Below are 13,952 nucleotides of genomic sequence, written 5' to 3'. Positions count from 1 at the left end.
GGCTCTTGCACCGAGATTTAGTCTACACCCGATACAAAAGGCGGATGTTAATCATCTTGTTATTAGCGTTGATAATTTGGATGTCACTTATACCATATGATGTCGGAACAACAGTGGCAGTTTTTGATGATTATTATTATATAGCATTGTAATAAGAAAGCTAATAATGTTGCTCATAAGCTCGCTAGGCTGACTAATAATTGGTTCGAGGAGCATTTGAGCGAAATTGTGCATATCTTTCAATTGATGATGCAACTGTTATTATGCATTAATAAAGTGGTTTGTTTTTAGAAAAGAAGATGAGAGTTTTTAAAGAGCACCTGCGCTGTCACCCGTTTCCGGCCTCTCGCAGCCTACTTCCCTCTCACCCAACGGCGAGGCTATGTATGATGCTGCAGGGCGATGCCCCCCCCCCCCCCCCCCCCCAACTTTCATAAACAAGGACGGCTTAGATTAGAGAAAATATAACCCTTAGCCCCCCTCCCAAATATACGTATTTGTTGTTTGCCCCTCCTGAAAGTCTTGCCTAGTTCCGCCACTGCTCTCACCGGAACGTTTTAAAAATGCCATTGTTGCCGCGCCATCCTCCCGCACCGACCTTCCCCGCCGAGCACCACCGCCGCCTTGCCTCGGCTCGACACGGCCTCCCCATGCCGTCGAGACTGCTGGCGAGGTGGCCCCCCGATTCTTACCGCCACCGAAGGGGACGCCCTCCCCCGGTCCGCGTTTGCTCGCTCCCCAACACGCCCTCCTCCACCTCCGCTTCCCGCGACGCCCGCCTCCCCCTCCCCCCCCCCCCCCCCCCCCCCCCCCCCCGACGACGACGACGACGACGGCACCGGTGAACGAACCTCATCTAAACCCCTAGAAGGCATGTTCCACAAGGGGGCTGGCACGTGCGGGGCAAGGAACGAACGCACGCCCAAATCCCCAAAGTGGTTAGCAAGTCAAGAATCGAGCAGCGGATCAGGACGGGAATGTCTCCCCCACGTTGGCGAAATGGGGGAATGGACGGCAGCCTTTCCATCGCGGTCGGGCCGGTCTGAGCGAGCGAGTGAGATCATCCGAGCGAAGCGTGCGTCCCGTTGTCGTGCCGAGCCAGCCCGCCTCGCCGTCCTCGCGAAAAGCCCCTCTCCCACCCCACCACTGGGCTCCTCAACCCCCCACTCCTCCTCCTCCTCCTCCCCCGCACCCGCCTCCGCTAACCCTAGCCGGCGCCGCCCGTCGCCCCGGCGTCGAACGAAGTCAGCGGCCGGCGCAGATCCCGCCGCGCCCCGCCCCCCGCCGCGGCGCGGGGAGGACGACGGTACGTGCGCCCTCCTCCCCGATCGATTTCCCCGTCCTGCCCCCTGCCGCCTCCGACAAACGCGCGGCGGGCCGATTCGCTGGGGGTCTCCGGGCCACGGGGCGGCCACGCCGGGCGGCGATTGGCGGGGCTCGGCGGCCTCCGTCGCGTTCGATGTTCGGTGATTCTGGGCGGAGGCGCTCCGCTCCGTTGGGTAGGGCCGCCGTGGACGTGCGGGGCGGATTGGTTTGGGAGTTCCGGCGCCGGAGCGTGGCCTGGTCCGGTAGCCCGAGTAGGCTCTCAGCTCCCGATGTGGTTGCCTGATCTATATCTATTCTTCACCTCTTTGTATGTGTCCTGTTGCTCAAATTGGGACAGGGCTTGCGCAGGGAGGCCAGCTAGTGGTCCATAAACCAAGCCCCGCGTCGCGATAAGGCGTTTGCTCACCCTTTTTGGAATGTTCGTTGGCGATTAGCGCAATAGAAAGCAAGGTCTCTGGTGATGTAGTAGTCCCACGGGTGGTGACCGTTGCGACTAGATAGGCTGCGTTATTGCCTATTCGCGCTAACAGACAGACGTGTGGTGGCGCGTAGATAGCAGCTTAAGCGCCGCCGGGGTTTCTCGGTTAATTACGTAGCCGGAAATTCTCCATGGGCCGCGCCGTTACGGTTGGCATGGCCACCTTTTGGTGGCGTTTAGTGTAATGATTGATGGATGCGTGAAGATGATTTTATCGTGGAGGTTTAAGGTGTTGATCGTAGATAGAAGCCCCCGTGTTGTCGTGTGTCATATCACGGTGCCTCCAATCCAAAGAGAGCCACCAATTTCCCGCGATTTTTTCCATTCAAATGATTTCCTTTTCTTTTAAAGTTTTAATGTACCACCAATGGGAAGGTATAAATATCGGCATTAGTCGGAGAATTTTTTTCTGCAAAGAAGTAATTCTTATGAATATTGAAAAGGTCACGTGCAGATTCTCTTTATGTACATAATGGATTGGTGGGAGTAGATTTTTAGCTAGTTAAAGACTTGAAAACATGTCGTTGATTAGTATTTTTTTGGAAAAAACAAGCGTGACGTGGCTATTGACGACTGTAGATCTTCCTACATTAGTGATGGGGATATATACAAGGAAAATTATTATGGGCCACATTGGCTAACTTATCCTAGATGGGCTGTAAATTGACTAGGTACCAAAAATACTCCAGACAAATAAACCCTATCAAACATGCCCTAAGCCTATTTTGATGATCTCGACAGGACTTCGCTTGCCACAGAAAGGGCTAAATGGAGTTATATTAGGTCATGGAAAACTGAAAAGAGTATGCAGTAGCAAGGCTAAACTGCTAAAGCCAAAAGCATTTAGTAACTTAAACTGCTCCTCAGTTATTTGGATAAAAGTATACTTGGAAATATAGTGTCATAACATTATATCTGTCCTTTATGCATGCTCATTTGTTTTTGCAAAATTGTTGCAGGATGACATCAGCATTTCTTCATGTGGCCACAGAAACATTTATGCTTCTGTTTTGCTGTGCAATTGCCAATTGGACAGGTCTTTGTGAATTGAAGTAACATCATTATGTCTTCTGGCGGGAGCTCGCGTTCTAGAACTAGAAGTGGCCTTGTCAGGGGAAACAATATCAGGGATCCCAGCAACAATTCATCTGCTAGAACAAGAAGTCAGATTGCCAGGGGAAACAGCACCATGGATTCCAACGAGCTATCATGTTCTAAAACACGAAGTGGGCTTGTTAGGGTAAACAATATTGTGGATTCCAGTGAGGGTTCATCTTCTAAAGCACGAAGTGGGCTTGTTAATGTAAACAACACCGTGGATTGCAATAATGGTCCTTCTTCTAGAACACGAAGTGGGCTTACTAGGGCAAACAATATCTCGGATTCCAGCAAGGGTTTGTACTCTACAACACAAAGTGGACTTGTTGGAGCAAACATTGCTATGGATTCCAATGATAGTTCAGGTTCTAAAGCACAAAGTGAACTTGTTAAAGGAAACATCGATGTGGATTCCAATGATGGTTCATGTTCTAAAACGCGAAGTGGGCTTGTTAGAGGAAACATTGTTATGGATTTCAATGAAGATTCATCTTCTAAAACGCAAAGTGGGCTTGTTAGAGGAAACTCTGCTATGGATACCCCCAAGGATTCATCATCTTCTAGAAGACGAAGTGGGCGTGTTAGAAGACGGCCCGCTGATAAGGCATGCAAATCTCTAAATTCTTCCCTTTTTTGTTTGTTTTGGGTGCAACGTAACAGTATATATATATATAAAATAAAATCATCACTTCTCTTTTCCTTGCTAGGTAGAAAGCATGGATGAACCAGTCATTAAGGGCCCACCTGATGAATGTGAAGCAGATGGTCCAGGAAAAAATAGATCAAATTGCAAGAGTGATCTGGTATGTTGTAATCATCTTTGCTTTTGTTGCTTTGCATCTGAAACACTATATCTAGCTATAATTATATAATTATTCCACTAGGTGCAACTCAAGGATAGCCCAGACATTAAGGGGTCAGATGGAAGTTCCAAAGAAGACATACCAGTAAAGGATCGATTGAATTACAAGAGTGATCAGGTATTCCACAATTTATTTTTTATCCTGCCTGTTCTACATAAATACAATACACTCTGTCTGACTCATTCCATTACTAGGTTCAGAGCAAGGATGAACCAGTCATGAAGGGGCCTGATGGATGGTGGAAAGAAGAAAGCTCCAGCAAGACTGGATTAAGGCACACGACTGATCTGGTATGCTGCTGTACTATTTCCCTCTCTCGCTCCACTCTGTCTAAAACGGTAGAGCTAAGATACTATAATTGTCACTACTAGGTCCAGATCAAGGATGGTCTACTCAGTAAGGGGCAGTTGCCTGATGGATGGCGAAAAGAAGTCAGGCCAAGAAAGGACGGAACTAAGAGTGATCCAGTATGCTGCAATGATCCATTTCTGCTTGCTCTTTATCTCTTTGAGACTTGTCTATCTAAAATCTAAGCTATTTTAGCCAACCTAGTTTCATGTCAAATTGAAATAATGTATCACCAGCATCCATATCAAAATGTCATGTTGAACATTGTACTACCAGCCTACTATAATATGGCTAAGATATTATAATTGTCACTACTAGGTCCAAATCAAGGATGGGCTACTCAGTAAGGGGCAGTTGCCTGATGGATGGCGGAAAGAAGTCAGGCCAAGAAAGGACGGAACTAAGAGTGATCCAGTATGCTGCAATGATCCTTTTCTGCTTGCTCTTTATCTCTTTGAGCCTTGTCTATCTAAAATCTAAGCTATTTTAGTCAACCTAGTTTCACGTCAAATTGAAATAATGTATCACCAGCATCCATATCAAAATGTCATGTTGAACATTGTACTAGCCTACTATAATGTGTCTGCGCTTTATTTTAATCGAAAGAACGGTAAGGAGAAAGACCTTAAGGCATAAACGTAGAGCCTGAGTCCACAAGATAGTATTTTCTCTCCATTCTCAACTCACTCCTTATATCATAATTCAGCACCGACTCTTTCAGTCTTTCCTGCCTCCTAGCATGCTTTTACTCTGCATCTACTACGTGATAGTCATTTTTACTGTAAATTATGCTAGAAGCCAGTAACTGATTACACTTTTAGTCCCATCATTCTCAAGGACTGCCAAGAAGTTGATTTTCTGAATAGGTTATTAGCATCTAACCGTGTTGATAGCAATTAGCTTTGGCCGCTTACTGAGCTATCTTTTTAGTGTTCTGAAGATATACTCGAGTTTTCTTATTAGAATGCCCCCCGAAAATCTAATTTTCCTTGACATTGTTTTGTGTACTTTCTGTTGAACCCCTTGTTTTACCTCATTCTTTTGATCTCTGCAGTACTACACTGACCCAGTCAGTGGTTATGAATTTCGCTCTCTGAAGGACGTGCAACGTTATATTGAATCAGGAGACATAAGTAAATGCAATGTTAGGCCAAAGAAGAGAACTGCCCAGGGTGCTTGTATTACACAGAATCAAGATTATGTGAGTTCCTCCTATTGTTTTCACTTTCTGTAGCTTGCATGTTTGTTCCATTAGAACATAGAAAGAACGTAAGTGCTATGTATGTAGGTATCCTAGTTACCATTCCTGGAACCAAGCCAATGTTTTCGAGTCGATGAGTCGACGAGTCGCTCAGGGGGGCCGACTCTAGACTAGTCTAGACTAGTCTAGACTCATGGTCGATGAGTTGACATGGCGACGAGTCGACGTGAGTTAAGCAGCAGCCAGGGGAGGAGCACAAGTGCTCAACAGCAGCAGCAGCAACAAGGGGAGGGGCACACCAGCAGCCACATCAACCAGGGGAGGAGGGGAGGAGCACAACAGCAGGAACAGCAACCAGGGGAGGGGAGGAGCACAGTAGCAGGGGAGGAGGGGAGGAGCACAACAGCAGGAACAGCAACCAGGGGAGGGGAGGAGCACAGTAGCAGGGGAGGAGGGGAGGAGCACAACAGCAGGAACAGCAACCAGGGGAGGGGAGGAGCACAGTAGCAGGGGAGGAGGGGAGGAGCACACCATAGGAGGGGAGGAGCAGAACAGCAGCAGGGGCAACCAGGGGTGGCGGCTGGAGAGGGTTCGATCGGGGGGAGGGGGTGGGGGATGATCGATCTAGGTTTCCAGGGGAGATGGGCCGGCCCATATAACAGTTGGGCTCAATTTAAGTGAGTCGCTCGACCCAGAAAGAGCGACTAGTCGTGACTAGTCGAGACTAGTCGCTCGAGTCGCTCGACTCATGCCAGGAGTCGAGTCGAGAGTTTGAGTCGAACCTGGAGCAGCGACTCATCGACTAGTCGTCGACTAGTCGCGACTAGTCGAACGACTCGAAAACAGAGAACCAAGCTCCAGCTAATCCTTCTACTCTTAATTGATACTGGCAAATTTGTTCCTCATCATGTGGCAATTCTTGGTGGTGCAGTGTGCACAACCAGCCACTCGTAAATTGCTCTTGTCCTGGTTGTTCCCTTGTAGAAAGTAGAAATGGTACTGCTGTTGTGCTGTTTGTGCATGGAGCTGGGAGTTCCGATGCGCCCTGTGGCGTAGGTCATAGACGATCATAAAGCTCCGTTACTTTCTGACTTTTAATTTCATTAGATGGATCAGATATGAAACTTTAGGAGATGCGTAAACAAAGATTTTTAGTATATGAGCCACCTTCTCTTTTTCTGACCATTGTGTTAAAATCAGATAAGAGAACATGCAAGTGGTTTAGAACTTTAGGTGACTGATATATCATAGATAAGTTGGTCTCTGAAATTTAGTTTCATTAGATAGATCATGCATTAAACTTCAGGGGATAGGTTAAAGAAAAATCTCTTATATACGTGGCTTCCTTTTTCTTTTTCTGATGATTACAACTTATTAGATTATTTTGTCAAAATCAGACAGGAAGATCATCAGAATATGCAAGACCAGGTACTGCTGATAAGGCTATTCAATGTGAATTACTAACTGAAGAAGGGATCAGGCTACCATGGGAGGAAATGCTCAAGACATATACTCAAAATACAATGTTGCCAGTGTCTGAAGTCATGAAACTGATGCAAAAATGTGCGGACAAGGTTGATCCCTCGGAACACGAGAGCGTGCAACTGGTCTCTCGACAGCGTGCTTCAAGGGGAAAGAGATCTGTTCAAAGAAAAGAACCAAATGCAGAGGTGAAAACCAAGAAGCGTAAAACCATGTCTAAAGAAAAGGTCGCCACATCTCCCACTCCCAGAGTGTCACCCCGCTTGGTTGCACGGAAGGTTAATCCTGAAGTTAACACTGAGCCTCAAGATGAGCCGACCATTGTAAATCTTGCCAATCAGGTAAAGCCTACTGAAGAAAAAACTGCGGATGTACGAAAAGTTAATCCTGAAGGAAACACTGAGCCTGAAGATGGACCTACCAGGGTAAATCTTGTCAATCAGGAAAAGCTTATTCAACAAAAAACTGTGGATGTGAGCCAGGCAGACACTGTCATTCAAATGCAAACCAAGCATGGGAACACTGCCAATCAGTTACAGTCGAGGCAAACAGATGCTGCCGTTCCAGTGCAGATCAATTATGAGGGCACTGTCAATCGGTCACAGCTGTGCCAAGCAGACCCTGTCACCCAAATCCAAGCTGATACTGTCGTTCCAACAGTGCAGACCAATCATGTGGGCGCTGTCAGTCAGTTATGGTTGAGCCAGGCAGCCACTGCCAATCGAATACAGACCAATCAGGAGAGTACTGCCAGTCGGTTACAGTCGAACCAAGCAGAGAATGCCAATCACATACATGGTATGCAGAAATACACTACCAACTACTCACAGCTGAGAAAAGCAGACACTACGCATCAGAAACAGACTAATCAGAAAAATACTGCCAGTCAGGTACGTTCGAGCCAAGAAAAGTCGCCCTTTCAAAAGCAGGCTGGACAGAAATACGTTGCCAATTACTCACAGTTACCACAAAGCCATGGAAGCACTGTGAATCACATACAAACTAATCAGCAACACACTGCCAATCAGATTCAGTTACAGTCAAGCCAGGCAGACACAGCCAACGTTTTACGAGCTACAAAGGAATTCTTTGTGAATCACTCACTGCTGAGGCAAGCAGGTGTGAACCACATGCAGAGTAACCAGGAGGACACCGCCATTCGATTACAATTATGTCAAGCCGACACCCTGAAGCAAATGCAAACTGTGCAGGGAAATAGCACTGATCGGTCACAGCTGGTCCAAGGTTTACCTGTTAATCAAACACAAACTATTCAGGAATACTTCACTAAGCACTCGCAGCCGAGCCCAGTAAATACTGTGAATCAAATGCAGATTGGCCAGGAAAACACCGCCAATCAACTACGATTCAGTCAAGCTAGCTCTGTCAATAAGGCACAAAGTGTGCAGGAAAATACCACCAGTCGATCACAGCTGATCCAGGGTTTAACTGTCAGCCAAATACAGGCTATTCGGGAAAACAATACCAGATACTTGCAGCCACGTTATGCTGAAAATCCTATCCAACAATCTGGTTGCTCTCCGGCTCCTGAGTGGGGACATGGAGCACCTGCCATGGGCTTCTGGAATAATAATGCTGAACATCAGAAGTCGTCGGTTCCGATGCAAATAGACGCAGCACCCATTGCAACCTCCTCGGCAAATGTTGAACCGCAGTATGCGCCTGCCCCAGAACCTGTTTTGCCAACACAGACTGCGGTGCCTCGAGGTGCTGACCCATCTGGGTTCGCCCTGCCATCATTTGGAAATTCCTGGTCAGACCCATGTATCGAGTTCGCGTTCAAGACCCTCACAGGTGACATCCCTGTTCTGGATCCAACTGTCGCGGACTACTTTCCTCTGCAGCAAGACTTGAATAAAGTCGCACCACCAGATTACTCTGCTCCCTCCAACGATACTAGAAACCATACACAACATGTCAACCAAAGCAGCCACCACTCGGCCCCAAGGCCATCAAATGGGTTCTACAATGGTGGCTGGTTCCCTCCCCAGTGACGCCCTGGAAGGCTGAATGGACGAACCGCTTGTGCTTTGCAAAAAGGTTGATGTTCCGCTTGTACTTGCAAAAAGGCTGTGATGTTCAGAGAGGAATGCCCAAGCGACCGAGCTCGAAGCAGTAGTCTTTGTGATCCTTCTGTGATATATTTTGTGAAAGGGCTGTAGATTTTTCCAACTTTGTTAGACATTGTGTACATCCCACCGGGTGCCTCTTGTCATAGGATCAGAATGGCTTCATAGATGCGGTGCCGTTGTAGATGATATAGCTGTGTTTTTGTTTCATGTTTTATTCTTCTTTCTTTCTGTGTAGTTGCCCGGTAAATCTCATTTGATGTATCATCAGGGCCAACTCGCTAACACACCGTTGCAAGCACCATAGTTTGACTTATCTTTGCAAGTGTTTCTGATATGCGGATAATAAATGGTGGCCTGAATCGACAGCGTTTTCCTGCAAGTTCCTGGACCAGTCTCTTGGATACAATTTGTGTTCATGGTTAGGAAGCAAATACCATTGCCAGTATCTAATATTCCTTCACTAAAGTGCATTTTCATATGATGGATAGATGCCTGCCTGGGGCAGTTGTCCCTTGCTCATTGTTTTAGTGTCTGGAACACTTCATTTCACTTCTAAAGTTCACATCTGTGAATGATACACCGTGAATTGGTGTCTTTGAAGTTTTGCTTCGTGTTCTAGTACGAATTAGTTCTTCATGATGCTCCGATTCACAGCACAGCTCCTGTCCAAAGCTTACCAATTAAATTCTCAGCAAAAGTATAACCGAAATGATCGATGCTATGGACCACAATAAGTATCAGTGGCAGTCATACAAACTACAGAAAAATGAGCACCATCAGTCAGTTAAAATCTTTAGTGCGATTTGCACGGCTCATCTATGCTTCAGAGATTCTGCAGTCCTCACACATTGTATCACAAAGCGGGCAGCAGTACATCACACATAACATGTACAGTATAACAATTGTCATAAAAGGTCCACGATAACACAAAATGAGAAAGACATGGGCACCTCTTCAGCACACCGAATCTAGTCGCGGCATCAACGACTCAACACACAAAGGGATCTGTCAGATCCAAATCACGGACGTGGCAGATATCCGAAAAACCCCGAAGACATCTATCGTCCGTGAAGTGAAACTCAGCGCCCCTTGATGCCCTCTTCTCCACCTGAAGCAACCTCATCTGTCTCGCGATGAACTCCCCGTCGGTGGTTTTCACCTGAAACGTCATTGACTCTAGCGCTCTCGCGTTCAGTACAAAGAATGTGGCGAAGTTGACCTCGGACAGACCTCCCCGGTAGGATTCCAACACTATTGTCTTCAGATGAACATCAAGGCATGTGATATCAAGATCTCGATGTTTGCGACGCCAGCAATTCTTCGGCCCTTTTTGCCTTGACATTGACCGGAAAAGAGCATTGCACTGAGAAACAATTGACAACTTCAAAAGTTAGAACAATGCAAGTATATCAAAGGCAATGCTGAACAGTATGAATTGTCAATGAAGATTGAAGATTGGTCACCTCATTCTGCATGTACAGCTTCTCCAGGCAGGGAAAGAGTCTGAGGAAGTCAATAATCATATCCAGACTAAAAAAGCGCACTCTAAAAGCCAAGATCTTGACGGTGCGCGCCATCGTTGTCGGGCTATCAGCACCTACATGCTTTTTACGAAACATGAAGCACAATATCAGGCCAGCCGACATGCGATCTCACTAAACAAAGCAAATGCAGCTTAATTAGAAGTACGTACGTCGACGATCCTGTCGAAGCTGCAACGATCGTTGTGAACGATGCAGAAGGTCTCCAGCTTAGGCGCGTCGATCACCGACACTCACAGGTCATCCCGTAGATTGAGATGGAGCAGCCTTTCAAGAGACGGGGCCTTCTCTATCACGAGTTCGTCCAAGTTGGGCATGCCCATGGAGTTTGAACCAACGAGAGCGACGACGCCGATGCTTCTGATCCTAGGGGAGCTGATCCGGGCGCGACGGACTCCGGAGATGTACCAAAGCAGCACGCACTCCATGGCGGGGCACGCAAGAATGAGGCTGCCCAGTGCGCCCTCCGAGATGACGACCTTGACGAGTGCGAGGCGCTTGAGCTGGGGGAAATGAAGCGATCGGACGGCGTCGTCGGGGAGGTGGCATAGTTCGAGTTTGACAAGGCGGAGCGTGGCGGCGAACCGGGAGGTGGTCGCCGGCAAGCGCGAGAGGAACCCTGTTGATTGGTTGTTGAACTCGAGCTCCTCGAGGTTGTCGAGGGCGGGCGATCGGAGCCAGGCTTCCAGCTTGGCGGCCTTGCGGCCGTTCCTCCAGGGCACGCAGAGGCGGCGCCCGGGGCCCGTGTGGGCGGCGAGGATGCGCGAGACGAGGCGATCGAGATCGCGGTGGTGGGTTGGGATTGGGAGGAGGCCGCCGCAGTCGAGGTTGAGAGGGGCGGAGCGCCAGAGGTGGCGCCACCGGGACGCGAGGACCTGGGTGCGGGCGCCGTCCTTGGTGGGGAGGAGGGAGACGATCTCGCCCAGGACAGCGTCGGGGACCTGGCTGATGCGGTCCTCGGTGGCCCCTTCGCCTTCGCCTTCTCCCGCTCCGGGCTGCGGCCCTTGGTTGCCGGCGGCTCTGCCTCCCGCCGCCGCCCGCTTCCTCTTCTTCCTGCCAGAACCAGGTCCGCGTCCGCCCGCCTCCATCTCCATGGCCGTCGATCTGTGTGGGAGGAGGGTAGCCTCGTCGGCGGCGGCAACCGCTGAAGTAGCCCCTGGAGGATACAGTACTTCTGTGGACCGCCACCACGCGGAGGTGTCCATGTTGGGCCTGGGCTCAGTCTGTGTGGTGGCCGGGCCGTGGGCCGTTTTCACGTGGTAGCAATGTGGCTCACCACAGCACAAAAAGAAGAAGAAGCAAGTGTGACTTGTCTCAAAAAAAAAAAAAGAAGCAAGTGTGACGCATTGCGCTTAAAAAGGAAAGCTAGTGTGGCACATTCTCTACCAAAAAAGAATGCACCGCTAAAAAATTCAAAAGAATAAAGATGCAATATAGTATGAGTATGGTCTTCAGTTATTTTCTGTTTTGTCTCAAAAAACGTTGTTTTCTGTTTCTACATAAATAGTTGCTTTCTTTTTTCACTCAACAAATATTTGTTTTTTTAAAGAAAGATATCAAAGGCATCTTAGATATGATAATAATCAAGGAAAACGTCCAGTACCATGGAAAGGCACCTGGACGTAAAATGACCAGTAAAAAAATAAAATTACATTACGAACACGCTAGCCTTCTTCCTCCAATTGATTGCGGCCCGCCAAAAACTTAAAATTACACAGAACCAACAGTAAGCGAAAGAGATACTTGCAAACTCCCTCACCATAATAGGCTTTAAAGACCGCAATAGCCACTTGCCGTTTGAGACGAGATCTAGAAATTGTTGAAGAAACATTGACTGGACCATCACTCTCTTGCGGGTTGAAGTACGAGTTTACAATAATAGCCACTTGCCGCAATAGCCACTTGCCGTTTGAAGTACGAGCTTACAATAATATCAAATGCCTTGATAACATTCTTCGAGCCAAAATCAGGTCCGGGTCCGCCCGCCTCCCTCTCCATGGTCGTCGATATGTGTGGGAAGGGGAGAAGACAAGGGTAGCCTCGGCGGTGGCAGCAACCGCTAAAGTTGCTTGATCGGTTCCTCGCCAGCATGTTATGGAAGTGTGTATTATGTGTATGAATTCGAGGCATCACATAACCACACTCTTGCTCAAGGAATCATGACCCAGTACTTGAGATCCCAGAGAAAAGTAACAGAAGCACATATAGCAAATGCCGAGGTTGCAAAGTCAGTAGGCATTTCAAATAAAGCAACATTCGATTTGATGGCCAAGGAAGCATGTGGAAGTGAAAACCTTGGCTTTATACGTGAAGATTTGAAAAATCGTTTGTACTCAAAGAGAACAATAAAAGCAAAGCATGGTGACACAGGGGGAGTATTAGAGTACATGGAGAAGAAGGTCTCAGAAGATGTCAACTTCTTCTATTCAATTCAAGTTGATGAAGATGAGTTGATAACTAATATTTTTTGGACTGACTCGAAAATGGTATCAGACTACGCATTATTCGACGATGTTATATGCTTTGACACCACATACAGGAAACTAGATGATGGACGCCCATTTGGTTTGATTGTTGGGGTGAATAATCATCAAAAAACTGTTGTCTTTGGCGCCGCACTTCTCTATGATGAAACTGCTGCAAGTTTTGCTTGGCTTTTCAGAACTTTCCTAAAAGTTATGTCTAGGAAACATCCATGTACAATTCTCACCGATGAAGATGCAGCAATGGCAAAGGCAATCCGTAAAGTGTTCCCTCATTCTCACCATAGACTTTGCGTCTGGCATATGAATCAAAATGCTTGCAAGCATCTCGCTGGAGTTGTTGATGAATATAAGAAATTCAATGTTGATTTTCAACATTGTATATATGATATAGAAGAGGAAGATGAATTTGTAAGTGCATGGAATAAAATGATTGACAAGTATGGACTAGGTGACAATGCATGGTTGCAAAGGCTATTTGAGAAGAAAGAACAGTGGGCACTAGTATATGGTAAAAATACGTTCTCTGCCCACATGAGCACTACCCAATGAAGTGAAAGCATGAACAATGAACTAAAGAGGTACATTAGTGTTAAATATGACATGCTTACTTTCTTTGAGCATTTTGAACGGCTAGTTTCAGATAAAAGATGTGAAGAGGTGAAGTATGACTTTAAAGCAACACAAACTACTCCAAAGTTGAAGGCTGAATCAAGCCATATGCTAACACAAGCTGCAGCTACATATACTCCAGCAATATTCAAGATGTTTCAATATCAAGTGCTTCGGACTCTGAACTACGACACATTGCTTTGTGATGAAAGTGACACAGAGTTGAGGATTTATATAGTAAAATTTCATGGCACACAACGAGAGCATGTTGTTAGATTCATTCCAAAAGAAGAAAAGGTTAGTTGCAGCTGCAAAAGGTTCGAGTTTTCTGAAATCCTTTGCTCTCATTGCTTAAAGGTACTTGATATTAATAATATCAAGCATATCCCTGGAGAATATATCTTGAAAAGATGGACAATTGATGCCA

At 47.1% G+C, this 13,952-nt stretch overlaps 2 protein-coding genes across 3 annotated transcripts; one reads left to right on the top strand and one right to left on the bottom strand.

Annotated features, from left to right (window-relative positions):
• The first annotated feature begins 1,124 nt into the window (after window positions 1-1,124).
• On the top strand, window positions 1,125-9,202 carry LOC123156576 (uncharacterized). 2 transcript variants are annotated; one of them, XM_044574734.1, is made up of 9 exons: window positions 1,127-1,306; window positions 2,764-3,506; window positions 3,610-3,705; window positions 3,787-3,882; window positions 3,960-4,055; window positions 4,137-4,232; window positions 4,432-4,527; window positions 5,168-5,314; window positions 6,712-9,202. In XM_044574734.1, the coding sequence occupies exons 2-9, from the start codon at window positions 2,868-2,870 to the stop codon at window positions 8,809-8,811; spliced, it is 3,366 nt and encodes a 1,121-aa protein (XP_044430669.1). In that variant the 5' UTR covers window positions 1,127-1,306; window positions 2,764-2,867; the 3' UTR covers window positions 8,812-9,202. The 2 variants fall into 2 exon arrangements, with proteins under 2 accessions (XP_044430670.1, XP_044430669.1); XM_044574735.1 differs by lacking the exon at window positions 4,432-4,527 and having other exon boundaries at window positions 1,125-1,306.
• Window positions 9,203-9,626: 424 nt separating this feature from the next.
• Window positions 9,627-10,653, bottom strand: LOC123158564 (uncharacterized). The gene is made up of 3 exons (XM_044576491.1): window positions 10,353-10,653; window positions 9,969-10,252; window positions 9,627-9,645 (listed from the first exon to the last, which is right to left on the bottom strand). Exons 1-3 carry the CDS (start codon window positions 10,533-10,535, stop codon window positions 9,627-9,629), a joined length of 486 nt encoding a protein of 161 aa, XP_044432426.1. The 5' UTR covers window positions 10,536-10,653.
• Between the last annotated feature and the right edge of the window lie 3,299 nt (window positions 10,654-13,952).

This window comes from Triticum aestivum, chromosome 7B (assembly GCF_018294505.1).
Source record: "Triticum aestivum cultivar Chinese Spring chromosome 7B, IWGSC CS RefSeq v2.1, whole genome shotgun sequence".
Classification (NCBI taxonomy): domain Eukaryota; kingdom Viridiplantae; phylum Streptophyta; class Magnoliopsida; order Poales; family Poaceae; genus Triticum; species Triticum aestivum.
This window is presented reverse-complemented; position numbering and strand designations above follow the sequence as displayed.

Bases quoted from the DNA above. Each gene is read 5' to 3' on its own strand.
- LOC123156576 (XM_044574734.1), top strand. From the start codon at position 2,868: ATGTCTTCTGGCGGGAGCTCGCGTTCTAGAACTAGAAGTGGCCTTGTC. The intron at 4,528-5,167 runs GTATGCTGCAAT...TGATCTCTGCAG, and splicing joins ACGGAACTAAGAGTGATCCA to TACTACACTGACCCAGTCAG. The intron at 5,315-6,711 runs GTGAGTTCCTCC...TGTCAAAATCAG, and splicing joins TTACACAGAATCAAGATTAT to ACAGGAAGATCATCAGAATA.
- LOC123158564 (XM_044576491.1), bottom strand. From the start codon at position 10,535: ATGTCGGCTGGCCTGATATTGTGCTTCATGTTTCGTAAAAAGCATGTA. The intron at 10,253-10,352 runs GTGACCAATCTT...ATTGTTTCTCAG, and splicing joins AGCTGTACATGCAGAATGAG to TGCAATGCTCTTTTCCGGTC.